Raw genomic sequence first — 17,456 nt, 5'->3', positions numbered from 1 at the left:
TATTATTTATAAAATTTAAATTTTACCATGTTTGAATACAATACACATGAAAATTTAAATAAAAGATTTTTAATGCAATTTTCTTTTGAGAAAGGAAAAATAAGTTTTTTCCTTTTATGAACATAAAAATTAGAACATTGAATAGTGACAATTTGACAAAAATTATTAGAATCCCTTTTATCTATAATTAATGAACTGTTTTCATGATCATAATTTATAATACAATCGAAGCTGTTACAAATATTGTATAAGAAATAAAATAAAACAAAAAGAAAATTTTGATTTTGGATCGAAAGGGGGGGGGAGGTCAATCATTATTAGATTATATTGTTCTTTAAATTTTAGAGGATTTTAGAAATGCGTACGTTTTTAAGGCAAATGTAAAACTTAAAAATACAATAGAAACGGTTGAAAAATTATTTCAAATAAGAAATTAAATAAATCAAAATTTTCATTTTGGATCGAAAAGGGGTCAATCATTATTAGATTATGCATTAATGGTGTACAAATATTGTACATTTGTTCTATAAGTTTTAGAGTATATTTCATAAATGCATACGTTTTTAAGGCAAACATAAAACTTAAAAATACATTTAAAGAAATATATTTAATGTTTACTGCCTAAATGCATGAAAATTAATAAGAAGGAAAGAGTGGTTCTAATATTATAGATTATTGATAAACTTGCTGTAAAATTGTTGTCAAGTTTTTATAAAAAGTTGCAGCTGTATAAAATTGTATTTAAGTCACAATCTTGCTTAAAGCATGAAAAAATGAATCAGTTTGAAAACAAAACCTTTTTTATCAAAATTCAACATGGCGGACAAAGAATTGTATCAATCAGCTGACACGAATTTATCAAAAAAAGATGGCGGAGCTGGGGTGCCGAAAGGTGTGGGGTTCGGAGCTTCAGGAGGATCCACTAGCTCCGCATCAAACTGATCATTCAAGTCTTTCCTCATCTAATATGGGTTTTTTCAGATAATTGAAACAATTGTTAGAACTATTTGTTAACTAGATTTTCTTAGCCAAGCATTTGAGCGTTGATTCTCGTAAACAATATTCTTTCACATTTCTCAAATAGATTCAATTGGAAGTATAAAATGACATTTAGAAAATTTTGTTAAAAGAAAACTTGCAATTTGTTTTTTTTCTTCATTTTATCAGTATTGCTTACACAAAGATATACAAAAAAACTTTTGTTTTATACCAGTCTCTGATAAACAACAAACTGGCAAAGTTTAATAGTTTTTAAAAGGAAAATTTTTGATACTTGTAAATTCAGAGAGTATTCAAGCCTGTTTCCTATAAAACCTTTAAACTCAACTTCAATTTATATGTCAAGCAACAAATTATTCTAAATTTCATGTCTGGATAAAAAAACTTGCTTGGTAGGTATTTGATACTCTTTCCTTCACAGATTGACTGCATGAGCGGTTTAACTTGTCATACATGATATAGGGTGTCCCAACAACATAGGAATTGAGAGGCGACTTGAATATCGTCTTTGATTTCCGATAGTTGATAAATGGCATAAAGTGCATCAAAAAAGCTGTCCAAAATGAGGTCTACCTTCTTAGTATCTTTAAGCATTATGGAGATATTAAACATTTGAGTTTTAATGAACTTGAATCTGGAATCTCCTAATATCTCCGTCAATTTTGAAGGTAAAAAAATGGTAGACCACATTTTGGAAATCCCAGGAATAGCAGTTTTCGGTGTTAAATGTTTTAGTTGTGATACTAGAAAATTATGTTTACGAAATAATCCCACATGGAACAAAGAAGATATAGAAGTCGTCATTTAATTCCCATGTTTATTGGGACACCCTGTACATTAATCCAATTGTGAAAAGATCATTATAAAAGAAAAATCTAAATCTTTTTATAACTACCTTTTTTAGCTTAAGTGTTCCAAGGGTTGAAGAGAGCTTAGAAATCTCGCCATCCGTTACCAACCTATTAAAGGGACTGTTAATGATATTGCGTAACCTTCCATTAAAAACAAACAAAAAAGGGGGCATTCCCGATTCACAACTGTTTTCTTTAAATATTTTTAAGATTAATAATTTGGATGACCCCACGATTGAAAATAATAAATTTTTAAGGATTTAAACATGGATTGCTTATTTGTTCTTGATCTAACATTACACCCTAAAACCGGAGAGTTACTTGAAGTTATGAATACTGCAGTCTTTTAAGAAATAGAAAAATATCAATGTTTGTAGTGCACATAGATTTACAAACACATAAAAAACTGAAACTGTACAGTTTTGACTTTGGTCAATACAAAACAAAAGATTTAAAAAAAGATACGACATCAGCTCTTGCTAAAAATCCTATTTGCTATTCAAAATTACAATTTTAGCTTAGTTGCATTTTAATAGAAGACCATTAATCTATCCAGTCGGTATAGATGTACTTTGCTTGTCTGGGTGTTTGTTTGTTTGTATCCAATAAACGGCTAAACCTATCTGGCCCAAATTTTGTGTGGGACCTCACATAACCCAAGGAAAGCTTTATGGATGATCGAATTTTCCAAAATTTGCCTTTAACAAAATTCGGTTTTTGAAAATCCACGAAATTTTTTTTATAAAATCCGCGAAATATTTTGTTTGTTTTTGTTTTACGATGTAAACAAAGAGAAAACATTCAAAAAGAAGATGGTCACAAAGCGACCTAAGAGCCTAGTAAGTAAAAATAAAGATTAAAAATAAAAATCCCAATCACCAACTTCCAACTTCTCATTAAAACCCTACACGACACCAAATCAAAATATTTTAAAGGAACTAAAAGCTATAATTTTAATTTACCCTTCAATGCAACGTTAATAGGGTGGCATGTCTGTTTCAAAGTATTGTCTGGTTAAATATGAATTGGACAATCCATGTTTTGAAGACAAATTATTTACACTTTCGCATTTCTTGTTTCAGAAGAAATGAAGAATTATTAACAGAAATAAGCCCTTTTCAAGCTAGAAATTAAAATATTTTATCTTCCTCATTGTTGATTAGATTAAGGTTTAAAAGGGTACTGTCGTGAATCGAGCATATACCCCTCTTTAAATGGAAGGTAACTTGAAATTACGCTTACAGTTCCTTATATATGTTATGCTTACCACCAGAAAACTAAAAGTAAGGTTGGTCGGGTAATGATGGTCAATAAATTAGAACAAAGATAAAAAGTTCTTGAATATTTTTCTTTTGGTGGTAACTCTTTCACTGTGATTTCTCAAGCAAAAATCGATGAGAATTTTGCCAATTACTTCATTAAAACCAAAGCAACAACAATTACATGATAGTCCTAAAATTAACATGCAAATAGATACAGAAAAATTTAAGCCCAAGGTGTTGCAACACTTTAAAATCAACCCTGTCTTAAAAATTGATGAGACTGTTTATAAGCAGGCTGAATCTATGTGCTTTGTATATTTAAATATCTTTTGATGGTAAATTTTCAAATAAAATAATATTTGACCTTAAATCTGTAAATGTCTTATCATCTTCTTCAAAAGAGTTGCAATTATGTTTCGGTTTAGGTTCAGGTTCAGGTTTAGGTTCAGGTTCAGGTTCAGGTTCAGGTTCAGGTTCGGGTTCAGTTCCAAAAAAGAATATTTTGTTTGTTTCCTTCGCTTCAGTTGCCAGTATTACAGGAGGTTGAATTTCTTGATCTAAACAGTAACAAAAAAACATGAGCAATTAATTAGTTTCACATCTTGAAAAACAACTATTTTACACATTTAATCCCATTGGAAGGTAGATATGGGCATCGCTTTTTATAACAAACGAAATTTATCGTGAAAAAGGGCGTCGTTCAGAAAAAAAACCGACCAATGGACGAACGAAATGAATCGTTCATGAGAAATTAAAAGAATATAGTTTTTTTAAAAAAAGATTGAAAAACAATTAAAAACGTTAAAATCTTTAGAACGAACTTAAAAAACAATCGCTTTTTTCCTAACGAACAAAAATTCCCAAAGATTTAAAAAATAACGATAGTTTTTTAACTAAACGAACGACTTTTAACAAACCTTTTAATGGCCGATTGTTTTTAATAAACAAACGATTTTATTGAAGAAAAGATTTTACTGAACGAACGATTTTTCTGACCGAACAACATTTTTTTTGAACGATTGAAAAATCTACAAAAATGGGTCGTTCAAGAACGTGAACGAAAATGGGACTCAGTCTCATTCTGGCGTACTGTTCCGTTTGTCTTCTTCAGTTTTTAGAGACACTGTACAAGTTTTTTTTCTTATTGCCAGAGTATGACTGTGTACTTTGATAAATCAAAGTTTCTAATTTAAACTTCTTCATTTGCTGTTATTGATAGATAGATAGGTGTACTCTCATGTACTTTACTGTACCTAATAGAGAGAAAGATGTACTCTCACGTACTCTACTGTACCTGATAGATAGATAGGTGTACTCTCATGTACTATATATACTGTACCTGATAGATAGGTATGTTTACACTCATGTACTGTACTTGATAGATATATATCAGTACTCTCATGTACTATACTGTACCTGATAGATAAATACAAGGTAATAAGGCAAGGAACATTAATTGCCGTTGCGTATTCTCTGCGTACATATTGAAATAATAGATGCAACAGTGTTCCTCTTATAGTATCCGAGGAGGATAAAAGCATTTAATTTTGATAATTTTGATAATTCACATAATAGTTTCTTTTGCCCGCAGAATATTTTATTGATTTTTTTATGTGAAAGTTGGATCCCATGTCATGCTGTGTCATCGGTCTTCTGTTTACTTTACAGCCCAGAGACAGTACACTGCAGTATAAAAAATACGTACACCTCTGAAATAGCTACCTTTACATTATAATTCTTTGAATATATAAGTGTATTCTCATGTACAGTCTGTACCTGATAGATATATACGTGTACTCTCATGAACTGTACTGTACCTGATAGCTATATAGGTGTACTCTCATAAACTGTACTGTACCTGATAGATATATAGGTGTACTCTCATGAACTGCACTGTACCTGATAGATATATAGGTGTACTCTCATGAACTGTACTGTATTTGATAGATATATAGGTGTACTCTCATAAACTGTACTGTACCTGATAGATATATACGTGTCCTCTCATGAACTGTACTGTAACTGATAGATAAATAGGTGTACTCTCATGAACTGTACTGTACCTGATAGATATATAGGTGTACTCTCATAAACTGTACTGTACCTGATAGATATATAGGTGTACTCTCATGAACTGTACTGTGCCTGATAGATATATAGGTGTACTCTCATGAACTGTACTGTACCTGATAGATATATAGGTGTACTCTCATGAACTGTACTGTACCTGAGAGATATATAGGTGTACTCTCATGAACTGCAGCTGATGATGGTAAAAGATCAGGAATAAGATCAGGTTCATCAATGAATGTTACACTGTTCCTGAAATTAACAGATTAAAAAGGGATTGTTCAGACATTTCAATTAAGGGGTAAATTATCCAAAAAAAATATATAATTACCAATCTGCACATGTTCTGTTTAATTCTATCAATAAAAATTATTTAGTTTTATTTATTAATCAATTTTGAATGTTTATCACGGACTCCTAATCCTTATTTAACCCTATAGTTTTTTTATAAACCCTATCCCGGTGGTGTGGGGAGGGGGCGATTCCACAACCCCCTGTCGGGTTTTCTTCCTCCTGGCCCCCCGGAAAAGACCCTCCTCCAGGCCCCCAGGAAAAACGACTTTGTCCCGGGCATATTGATTATTCAAGCAAACTAGCTTATCCGAGTTCAATTAACTAGAACTCTATAGAAGCGCCCTGTACGACCTGAACCAACCAACATCTTATAAAATTTAAAGTTCTTGCACGTTTTCTATACAGTGTATTCTGTCACTGTAATATGAATAAAAGAGAGGTCCGCGCCCCATTACCGCTTTTTGGCTGAAATTTACAGGGCAAAAACTGGGACACATGGTATAAATAAAATGTTTTTTTTTGTAGAAAAATTCGAAAATTATCGATTCATAAGAATGATTCAACTCTGTGCACAATGTACATTATTTGCAATTCTCATCAAAAAACTTCAACTTTTTTTCTGTTCGTTAAAGAAATTTCTTATTTTTCCCATTCTCATTCTAGACTTTTTCCGAAAACCTTTTCATCACTAGTCCGATATGATGCAAAAAAAAATAATACTTCAAGTTTGTGTTCCAAAGGTTGATTGAAAACCCGCGAAACCAGAAATTAGGGGGAAATTCGGGAAGGGGGGGGGGTTATGAGGGGAGTTTGTTGTATTAAAACAAAGTGATCCCATGGTTACCAAACCATTTTATCTTAAGTTTAACAAAGGAAAAAAGAACAAAGAATTTATGCGTATGTTACGATCTTCGAAGCACAGAACCAATGAATAGAAAGTGGAATGAAAAAGATTTAAAAAAATGAAAACTTGAAATTCTAGAATTGTAGAATGGAACAATGGAACAAGAAAAATCTAACCAAATTCAAACTAGTATTTATATCAAATCAAGCTAAACTAAATTGCAAGAAAATATGTTTTCAATCATAAATACAATTATTATAGAGCTTTTGAGAAGAAAATTTGAATTTCTGATACCTGTAACTGGATAAATTTAATTTTATCAAACCTTCGCCTGTCTAGTAATTCTAATTTCATTTTACCGTTTTTCCATTCTAGGATGGTGCTCCATATGATCAGGGAGAGGAAATTTAATTATTGAAGGTCGTCTTAATATTGATGTATTGTTCTCAACAACCTAAACAATTAGAAAATAATAAGAATACTAATCAAAATAATGAAAATAATAATAATTAAAATAATCATACAGTGAATCCCAAATATATATATATATAGACACCGTCATAAGTTTTTTGATAATTGTAAAGAAACTTCTTTTTATTTTTAATTCAAGGTAAATCAGTAGCCCTGAAATATGAAATATTATTTAACTCATCTTTCCGCGGCATTTGATCTTAAATATGTAATACGACATTATAAAAAACTCTTGTTCTGTATTCATATGTCTGGCATTCACTGTAGTAAAATAATTGTAATGAAAATAATAATAATAGTGAAAATAATAATAATGAAAATAATAATAATAATATTATTACCACGATATTGACTGGAGAGGACGATCGTCTTTCTCGAGATATGACAGAACTTTCACTAGTTTCCCCTTCCCCTTTTTCCACCTTCTCCGCCTCCCCCTCCTTCTCCTCATTCCTCTCCTTCTCCTCCTTCTCCTTCATCTTGTTCATTTCCCTCTCCGGGACCATTTCTTTATACCCTTCTTCTCCTTCTTCAACAGGTTGTCTAGTTATCTTTCCTTCTAGTTTATTTATCTAAACAAATAAAAGTAAAAGCGACTCTCCAACTACAGGGTGTCCCAATAAACATGGGAATTAAATGACGACTTCTATATCTCTTTTGTTCCAAGCGGGATTGTTTCGTAAATATAATTTTGTAGTATCACAGTTAGAACATTTAACACCTAAAATTAGAATGTCTCGGGATTCCCAAAATGTGGTCTACCATTTTTTCACCTTCAAAATTGAAGGAGATATTAGGAAATTTATCCAGGTTAAAGTAAAAAAAAAACTTTTCAAATGTTTAATATCTCCGTCAATTTTAAAGATACAAAGAAGGTAGACCACATTTTGAAAAGCTCATTAGACGTTCAATATTTTTTGATGCACAATTCATGTCATTTATGAATTATCGGAAATTAAAGACGATATTCAAGTCGTCTCTCAATTCCCATGTTTATTAGGGCACTCTGTACAATGTACATACCACGATACATACAGTGCATGTTCGATTCACAACGGACCCCTTTAACCTTTATCTGAGACCTGAGTAATGATTAGAAACACATTGCCGTTTTTGTTGCTTAAAAGAGATTAATTCTGTTGAAATATTTCCTTGTTTCTGTTGTATAAATCTGCGAGACACAAAGTTGAAAATTATAAATTTTTTATATCGACAAAAAGGATTTTTGCTTAAAAAGGTTTAAGGGTAACTAACATTAATTATTGTAATAAGTTTAAATATCATCATCGTGTGGAACCCATTAAACATTAATTATTGTAATAAGTTTAAATATCATCATCGTGTGGAACCCATTGAACATTAATTATTGTAATAAGTTTAAATATCAGCATCGTGTGAACCTATTAAACATTAATTATTGTAATAAGTTTAAATATCATCATCGTGTGGAACCCATTAAACATTAATTATTGTAATAAGTTTAAATATCAGCATCGTGTGAACCCATTAAATATTAATTATTGTAATTAGTTTGAAACTTCTTCAATATTTACATTTTTAGTGTTGCTTAGTTTTTATGATGAATCTGAAATCAATTGTCGCCATTACCAGAGGTATCGAAAAAAATGTTCAAAATTGCCTAAAGAACTAATAATTTTTATGATTATGATATCTCCTACCGCTAAAAAAATACAATAATAAATGTTAACAAATATTGCATATAGATTTTCAAGGTTTAAAATATTTAATGTATTTTTTGAGTATTTTTGGGTGTACACCTTATCCTCAAACATATTTAAATCGATTCAAATAGTTTAAAATTTATTTCAATTGAATTTCCAGATTTGAGCTTGAATCAAAATATTATTGAGCAAGATTTCCGTGGAATTATTTGTTAAAATTTACAATTATTTTTCAATTATGGAAAGGCTCTATTATTCAACGGTATAATTCATCTAATGTTTGTTTCGGCGCGAGTAAATAAACAAAAATTTTAAGATGTTTTATTTTTAAAACATAATTGCAAAATTTTGAAAATTAATCAATAAAAAATTAGAACATTTATCCAATTAATAAAAATTAGAACATCCATCTCATTAATAAAAATTAGAACATTCATCCAATTAATAAAAATTAGAACATCCATCCAATTAATAAAAATTAGAACATTCATCCAATTAATAAAAATTAGAACATCCATCCAATTAATAAAAATTAGAACATCCATCCAATTAATAAAAATTAGAACATTCATCCAATTAGTAAAAATTAGAACATCCATCCAATTAATAAAAATTAGAACATCCATCCAATTAATAAAAATTAGAACATTTATCCATAAAATTAGATCAATTCTCTAATTAATAAAATTAGAACATCTATCAAAGTAATTAAAATTAGAACATCTATTCATGGTTATAATGTACGCATCTTTTGTACTGCAGTGTACTGTCTCTGGGAGGTAATGTATACACAAAAGCGGATGTCGAATCAAAATTTGAGGCAAATCGGTCCAGGGATCCCTGAATTATAATCGGACAAACAAACAGAAAGACAAACAGAGATAGCAACTTTATATTTATAAATAATTTACGAAAATATAATAAAAATGCAAAATAAAAGAGAATCGGGAAGCATCCTGAATTGCTGGTGTCACAAATATTGAGAAATATATTACCTATTGTATAAAATGTGTAATATTTTATGCAGTTGCTTTGTGATGAATGCCTTAAACTAAACTGCCTGGATGAGGTGCAGAACTGGAGATATGGGGGGGGGGTATCCTGTGTATAGTGCAACCAAGGTGTACAGATATAACAAGGATATATAATTATAAGCCTAGAACCAAACAATCAGATCTAAACAAAGCAAGCTTTATTTGAAAAAACTGACAAAATAATTTGTCCAATTTCGGCTCTGAAATATCAGTTTGTAAAGGAAAGGGATGGGAAGGGGGGGGGGGTAAGGTTGAAGTACAGGACGGGATTAAAGCCAATATATGCTAAAATGTTTGACATGTTTTAATTTGTACTTTCCTTACTTCTTGCATGAAAATCATGATTTAGAACAAGTTTGTAACGATTGGAAGATTTCCAGCAGTTATTTTGTCACATTATAAAAATAATAAAAAAAACCTTTTTATCATTTATTTTTTTTAATCCTTAAATGTTTATTATCATAAATATTAAGTTGTTCAAGTAAATTCAGTTTTTAAACAGTTTTTCAGTTTATTAAAGGAATTTAGTTAACAAAGGGAATTCAGTTAATTAAATAAATTAGGGTAATCAAGGATACTCAGTTAATCAAGTAAATTCAGTTAATCAAGGGAATTCAGTTAATCAAGGGAATTTAGTTAATCAAAGAAATTCAGTTTATCAAGGGAATCCAGTTAATTAAGAAAATTTATTTAATTAGGGGAATTCAGTTAATCAAGGGAATTCAGTTAATCAAGGGAATTCAGTTGATCAAGGGAATTTAGTTAATCAAAGAAATTCGGTTTATCAAGGGAATCCAGTTAATCAAGGGAATTCAGTTAATCAAGAGAATTCAGTTAATCAGGGGAACTCAGTTAATCAAGTAAATTCAGTTAAATCAAGGGAATTTAGTTAATCAAGTATATTCAGTTAAATCAAGGGAATTCGGTTAATTAAGTAAATTCAGTTAAACAAGGGAATTCAGTTAATCAAGAGAATTCAGTTAATCAAGTAAATTCAGCTAAATCAAGGGAATTCAGTTAATTAAGTAAATTCAGTTAAATCAAGGGTATTTAGTTAATCAAGTAAATTCAGTTAAATCAAGGGAATTCAGTGAATCAAGTAAATTCACAAGGGAATTCAGTTAATCAAGTAAATTCAGTTAAATCAAGGGAATTCAGTGAATCAAGTAAATTCAGTTAAATCAAGGTAATTCAGTTAATCAAGTAAATTCAGTTAAATCAAGGGAATTCAGTTAATCAAGTAAATTCAGTTAAATCAAGGGATTCCGTTTATTTAATGAATTCAATTAATCAAAGCAAAAAAAATTTCTAGCATGGCTTGAAATTTGATTTTTAAAGTTTAGTGGTTTTATGTGCACTGCACAGTTGCTGTGTTTCATATTCATTGGAGAATTTAAAATTACAACATGAGTCTAACACTCGTCTTCCTTTTCTACAGTTATTATGGGTCCCTCTGTATTATCAAAATATCTCCAGGTTTCAAGTTTACATAAACGTTTTGTAATGAACAAAAACTTGTTTAGTTTAATTTCAAGATATTTATAATGTATTTTTCCTAATAACCAATACACTAGTGCTAATAGATTTCTGTCAGAACGGGTTACATGTTTTGCAATAAAATTAGATTTTAAGGGACTGTAAATGCAATTTCAAGTGATCTCTCTTGATGAAGTGGCATGTTTGATTAAGAACGGTACCCTGCAAAGTTTTGCCTGATTAAGTATGAATTAAGTATCTTTCTTTTTGTTTTTAAAAATTGTATTTTTCTTTCCTTTTGTGGTTTCTGCGCAAAAGTAACAAGTGCAGTTATTCTTCAGAAGCAATAGAGAAATGATCAGAATATGGCATGTTTCTTTAATAGTAGTCACTTAAAACTATGACATCAGTTCTGTGTTCTGGGTTATTTCAACAAAAGTTAAAGGAATGATAATGATTTGTAGATCTCGTCATTAAGATGCATGTTGAAAGAGGAATGTCATTTCATCTTGCGCGCTCCTTATTTTTAGTTCATAGTCTTTTTTAGTTTTTTTAAAATTCTCTTTGAAAAACTAAACAATTATATATTAAACCCTATAAAGGAATTATTTTCCAAAAAATAAATTCTTGATTGACATGATGAAATCCTGTTTCAAATTGGAACTGCAACCCGCTAAAATTTACAAAATAATATCGGTAAAAAACGAAACTTTCACAAACAAAAGCACATTTAAATAAATTTAGGATTTTTTCCGATAATTTCAAACGATTTTTTCAGGTTTAATTTTTTTGATCCGTTAAACAAATTTTGAAATAAACATTTATTTGACTGTCGAACAATTTTTTTACGCAAAATTTAATGCTTAAATCAAAAAATACTTCTCGCCTCTTCATAGATAAGATAATTATGTATTTTGTTATAGTTTGCAAAACATTTGTTACTGACTGAAGCGCCCGGCGTTGCCCGTGGATTTTTTTAATTAAAAAAACTTTTTTTTTGAAAAATAAAATTAGATTTCATTTTTTTTTATTTAAAGCAAAAATTATAATTTGTTTATCCTATGTTAACCCTTGGGTACTCAAAGCTTCCCTCAAAACATTTCAGCCCATTCGGTTGAGCTACTTTCGATTTCTATTATAGATTTCTACCAAGCTTTAAAGCAGCGTGGATACAAATAAACCTGGAAATTAAAGAAGCTGTAAATATCAGCTTTTTAGGCTTTATTTTAAGCTTGTTATTTGAAAAATCTTGTTAGAAATAAAAACTTAAATAGAAAAGTCGTCTTAATTGTATTGACATAAACGTCTACCCCTACATGTATTTAAACTTATTCTAAAATTACCTCATCTGGTTCCTCTGATTTCAAGGATTTTGGTGATCCCCCGCGCCACTTAGGAGTTTGTTTTCTGAACAACCTTGGCCGCTCATAATCTGACTTCTTTCTGAACATTTTTGCCAATTAACAGCATAATTGGGACGCACAATGCACATCGAACAAAAGCATTTAAGAAAATTTGTTTATGTTAAAATTGGAGAGAAATGAAATAATTTTATTTTTATCTTTAGTGCACATTGATCCAAAGGTTGCAAGCTCCCAAAGATGGCTGAATCCTAGTTCATATATTGGTACTTGGTAGACCTGTGTAGTAAAGACTGACTGATTAGATGGCTGAATCCTAGTTCATATATTGGTACTTTGTAGACCTATGTAGTAAAGACTGACTGATTAAGATGGCTGAATCCTAGTTCATATATTGGTACTTGGTAGACCTATGTTATCTATCTATCTATCTATCTATCTATCTATCTATCTATCTATCTATCTATCTATCTATCTATTTAATCTATATTTATTTATCAAATCTATATTTATATATATATTTATCTTTCTATCTATCTATCTATTTATTTATCTATCTATGTATCTATCTATCTTTCTATTTGTATATATATCTACTTGTCTATCCATCTATTTGTCTATTTATATTTCTATCTAATTATCGATTGTCTCTGCTGTATAAATGCGCAAATCATTTAATAAAGAAACTTGATATTTCTTTTTTTATAAAAGTAAACTGAATAATTTCTATGAAAATTTTCTTACATTGCCAAGTTTTTTTGACTATACTTTCAAAATCTAACATTTTTGGGAAATGGTTAAAATTTTGAGAAGAAATATAGCACAGTGGACAAGAGATCAAAGGGATCAAGAGATCAAAGGGGCCCTTCTATATAATAAAGCTGTTCGCTCATATATATATATATTTGTATGTATATAATATATACATACATGTATGTAAAATATAGCTGGCCAAACGGTTGAACCTAATTTACTGACAATTTTTGAGGGAACCCTTGAGTACTCCAGGTTTTAAAATTCCACGGGCAACGCCAGTCACTTCAGCTAGTATTTAATAAGACTGAATCCACTGTATTAAAGCACTTAGTTTCAAAAACTGTTTAATTTTATAGATTGATTATGCGGACTAGGTACCAAGCAATATATTTAAGCATTATAAGCATGCTTTGGAATACATTTAATCTAATTTCAAATAATTATAATTTATAGATTTATTACATCAGTTTAAAGAGGTATACCATCTCAATGATTTAAGGATTTGCCGATAAAGATCGTTGACATACTTATTTTTTTCTCTCTGACTATTGATTATATGGATTTCCGAAAGAGGACAAGAGGATTCTACACACATTCTCTTTAAAGGGTTGGTTTAGGGGCGTAAACACAAATATGTCATGGAGGGGGGGGGGGGCATTTACTTTTTGTCCATGGACTTCAGCCGAAAAGATGATGATCAAACTTTTTTCTAAACAAAAGGAACAATTTTTGACAATTATAGCAGTGACTAATTTGATGGCTATGGCGGCTTCATGTCCCCAGAAATCCATTTTCAGGTTTGAGACAGTTCTTCCAAGTTTCGATATGGAACAGGGGTATGTGGGAGAAAAGCATTTGTACAAAAACATTCTGATCGATTGATTAAAGGGCAGTTTTGACCTAAATGATAGATTTCTGAGGCCTGAAGTCCAACAAATTAAACTAAAACGTATGTTTGGCCTCTGGAGTAAAGAAACCATGCTTTAGACATATCACACGTGAAGCGGAAACATAAATATTTTGAGATTTTTGAAGCCGCTATAATAGTGTTAAGCCATCCAGAATGGTCACAAAGCATTAAATGACCTCAAAAACGAATTTCTAAGGCAAAAATACATATAAAATACATATCACATGGAAGTGTTGGCTTGAAACATTAACATTTTGAGATTTTTGAGTGTTTTATTTTTATTTTTGAAGCCGCTAATCGCTATAAAAGTAACAAGAACATGAAAGTAATTAAAAAGCCTTTTTGACATTAAAAATGGATTCCTATTTCCTAGAGCCAAAAATAGAAACTAATACAGAATTTAAATAAATATATTTTACAAAAGAAAAAGAAAAATGATTTTTTAAAAGCTACTATTGTTTTTAAGATTTAATATTTTTTGTCTTTTTTTCAGCGAAAATATTTCGAAAAAGAAATTATTTTCTCAAAAATTTTAGTTTATAGTATGTTGATTTTAAGTTAGTTAAAAATTTAACTTGCAAGTTGCAAGATTTTCAAGAAAACATTTTTTCTCTTTTCCATTTTTTTTCAAAATTTAGCAGCTCTTACGTACTTAATTATAGTTTATATGTAAATTTCTGTCTGCTTTCCGTTCTATTATATAGTTTTCAACCAATTTTTACATTTAATTTATCCATGGCTGAATCCTAGTTCATATATTGGTACTTGGTTTAAGAGCACTTAAAGGAGACAGATGCCAGTTATAAGTAGGATATCTACTGTTCAGGAGGTCAAAAATATTGTTCATGAAGTAGCAAAACTCTTCAGTTGCTTCAGAGCCGGCAAACTGAGGAAGTTTTAAAACTTCTCTGCAAAATTTAAGACTTCTTCCTGAGAGACTGAAGTTTTCAATAATAATTGGAGACTACTGGAGAGTACCGGAGGGTTCTAAATTCAGTGGAGAGAAAATTACTTCTACTGGAGAGCTTTTAAATTTTTACCAAAATATAAATTCTACCGGAGGGGTTTCTATTCCACTGGAGTACAAACTATTCATATCAGGGAGCCTTGGAATTTGAACCTAAATTGATAATTCTACCGGAGGTTTTTTTTTTAATTCATTGGAGGGATTAGATTGTGTAGAAAAACAGGTTTGAATTTTTCCCCAAAGTGATTCATATCTTACAAAAGCATTTTAGATGTATTTTTATACATTACTTGTCTGTCTTGGATTTTAGTTGTAAACAGGAAAATCTAAAAAAAAATTATCTACATTTTGCAGGTTTTCAGATATATCAGTAACAAAAAGCTAAAATTATTACCCAGTAGTGTTTATAATAGCAATAGTTGAAAACCCGGTAAAATATAAATCACTATGGGGAAAAATTCAAACCTTTTTAGTACACAGAGAACATGCCTCCAGTGAATTAAAAAACCCCCCCAGTAGAATTTTTTTCTTTGTAAGAACTTAAATCCTCCCTATTTAGAAATGCAATTTACTCCAGTGGAAAAGAAACCCCTCCGGTAGAAGTTATATTTTGGTAAAAATTTAAAAGCTCTCCAGTAGAAATAATTTTCTCTCCACTGGATTTAGAACCCTCCGGTACTCTCCAGTAGTCTCCAATTATTAATGAAAACTTCAGTCTCTCCTTCTTCCTACTCTTTGTGAAAGTACTTACACGGCTAAATTAACTTTCATTATCTGATTTTTGAAAAAAATATGTTTGTATGTCAACTTGTTACCACTATGTAACTGTTCTTTACTTTGTAAGTTCACAAGTTCTTCAATGTATTTCCAATCAATGTTATCACCGTAGCATTCTTAATAAGTTTTAGGTGAGCCCAAGCATTATGAACATTTTTGATGCAATGACACATATCATGGACAAAATGGAGTGGACTTTCTTTCATATCTTCATAAATTTTAGTCTTTACAGTTTCTGGATCCAAGTCTGCTCCTAGTTTTTTCATCATAGAAAGTTGAACCTGTGGTGCATCGCAAACCACACTGACGATAGAAACTCCAATTTCGACCAGCTTTTGGACTGCCAATTTTACAAGATTTGCTCGCTCTGTAAATTAAGATATATTTAGAATAAACGAACAATAAAACTTTTATGCAGGTTTATCCACACAAGGTAAAATTTCTATTAGGTTTTTACCCTATCACGATGGGGAAAGGGGGAGCACCCTGTCTCAACTATAAGGGCAAAATCATAGGGGGAGAAACAACCCCCCCCCCCATCTATATTAGGCACAAGTAGCCCAATCAGGATAGGGGTTAAAATATTCCGATATTAATACAATTCTTTCAGTGTCATAAAATTTTTATCCTATGTGGATTGTGGGCAACCCTGTACATTTTCTGCGAAGAGCATCTTCATTGTTGCCCCTCCTTCCTCGTCATCTTAGTTTGTATAAAGTTTATATGTCCCCTTTTTAGCCCACTGTAGTCCCCGTTAGAGGGCTATATATGTATTTTATAATGGCATTAATTCTTACCTATGAAATGTAAGGTTTTTGAAACTGTTGTTTGATTTACAACCAATTACCGAACAATATTGTACCATTTTTCTGAAATTTCACAAAAGTTGAATGTTTAAAAATTACAAATTTTCAAATGGGAAAATTATTTTGGAATCAGAATCTTCAATTCAAAAATTTTCTTTAACTAAATGTTTTGAAAATAAAATCTAAAATTAATATTAAAAAAAAAACAAATTATGAAATTGCAAGGAGGTGCAAGATCTGTAAATGTTTCTTAATCCTAGCAGATTTCACGTATTTATCCTAACCTAACCTTGGAGCCGGAGCCAAAACGGAGCCGAAATGGAGCCGGCCATTTTTGAGTAGTTTAAAGTGATCTGAGAGTGGAGCCATGAAAACAAAAGTTGTAGAGGATCTTAAGGGATTTCCATTTTCATAAAAAAACGGCCATCGGGCTATGGACGGCCGAAAAATCGGCCGCCGACGAAAAAAACGCGATTTTTTTCACTTTTTTTTACGTTTCATAGTATTTAGAACATATATAAAAAAAAATTTAACCAAAAAATTTTTTAAGTATGTGATTGATTGATAGGTTCCGAACGAGCCGAATGGAGCCGTCCATTTTTGAGTAGTTTAGAGTGATCTGAGAGTGAAGCCATGAAAACAAAAGTTGTAGAGCATCTTTAGGGCTTTCCATTTTAGTTCCATTATAGTTTCCTTATTTTCAGGGTTCCTGCAACTGTAAAACTTGTTTTTTGCTTTGTCAAATCATTAAATAAACCATAAGACTATATTCAAGGCAGATGACTTAATTGACTCTTGGAAGTGGAATTAAATGAGAATTACAGGTCATGATTACAATCTCATCCTTTGTGGGTAACCCTGTATTTGAAGTCTGATCCTGCGCAATATTCAAATAA

General features: G+C 30.6%; 1 protein-coding gene across 2 annotated transcripts; it reads right to left on the bottom strand.

The window, feature by feature from the left end:
* Nucleotides 1-46: 46 nt before the first annotated feature.
* LOC111705942 (protein TsetseEP) lies at nt 47-12,449 on the bottom strand. Of its 2 annotated transcripts, none has more exons than XM_023478655.1 (7): nt 12,327-12,449; nt 7,133-7,363; nt 6,680-6,774; nt 5,340-5,434; nt 3,477-3,669; nt 1,895-1,958; nt 47-962 (listed from the first exon to the last, which is right to left on the bottom strand). In XM_023478655.1, the coding sequence occupies exons 1-7, from the start codon at nt 12,432-12,434 to the stop codon at nt 837-839; spliced, it is 912 nt and encodes a 303-aa protein (XP_023334423.1). In that variant the 5' UTR covers nt 12,435-12,449; the 3' UTR covers nt 47-836. The 2 variants fall into 2 exon arrangements, with proteins under 2 accessions (XP_023334423.1, XP_023334424.1); XM_023478656.1 differs by lacking the exon at nt 12,327-12,449 and adding an exon at nt 9,469-9,557 and having other exon boundaries at nt 49-962.
* Between the last annotated feature and the right edge of the window lie 5,007 nt (nt 12,450-17,456).

The sequence above is a fragment of the Eurytemora carolleeae genome, unplaced genomic scaffold (assembly GCF_000591075.1).
Source record: "Eurytemora carolleeae unplaced genomic scaffold, Eaff_2.0 scaffold689, whole genome shotgun sequence".
Taxonomy (NCBI): Eukaryota; Metazoa; Arthropoda; class Copepoda; order Calanoida; family Temoridae; genus Eurytemora; species Eurytemora carolleeae.
The sequence above is the reverse complement of the archived record's forward strand: the minus strand, read 5'-3'. Positions and strand labels throughout refer to the sequence as shown.

Bases quoted from the DNA above. Each gene is read 5' to 3' on its own strand.
- LOC111705942 (XM_023478655.1), bottom strand. From the start codon at position 12,434: ATGTTCAGAAAGAAGTCAGATTATGAGCGGCCAAGGTTGTTCAGAAAA. The intron at 5,435-6,679 runs GTAAAATGAAAT...TGTTAATTTCAG, and splicing joins CATCCTAGAATGGAAAAACG to GAACAGTGTAACATTCATTG. The intron at 3,670-5,339 runs GTACAGTACAGT...GTTACTGTTTAG, and splicing joins TACACCTATATATCTCTCAG to ATCAAGAAATTCAACCTCCT.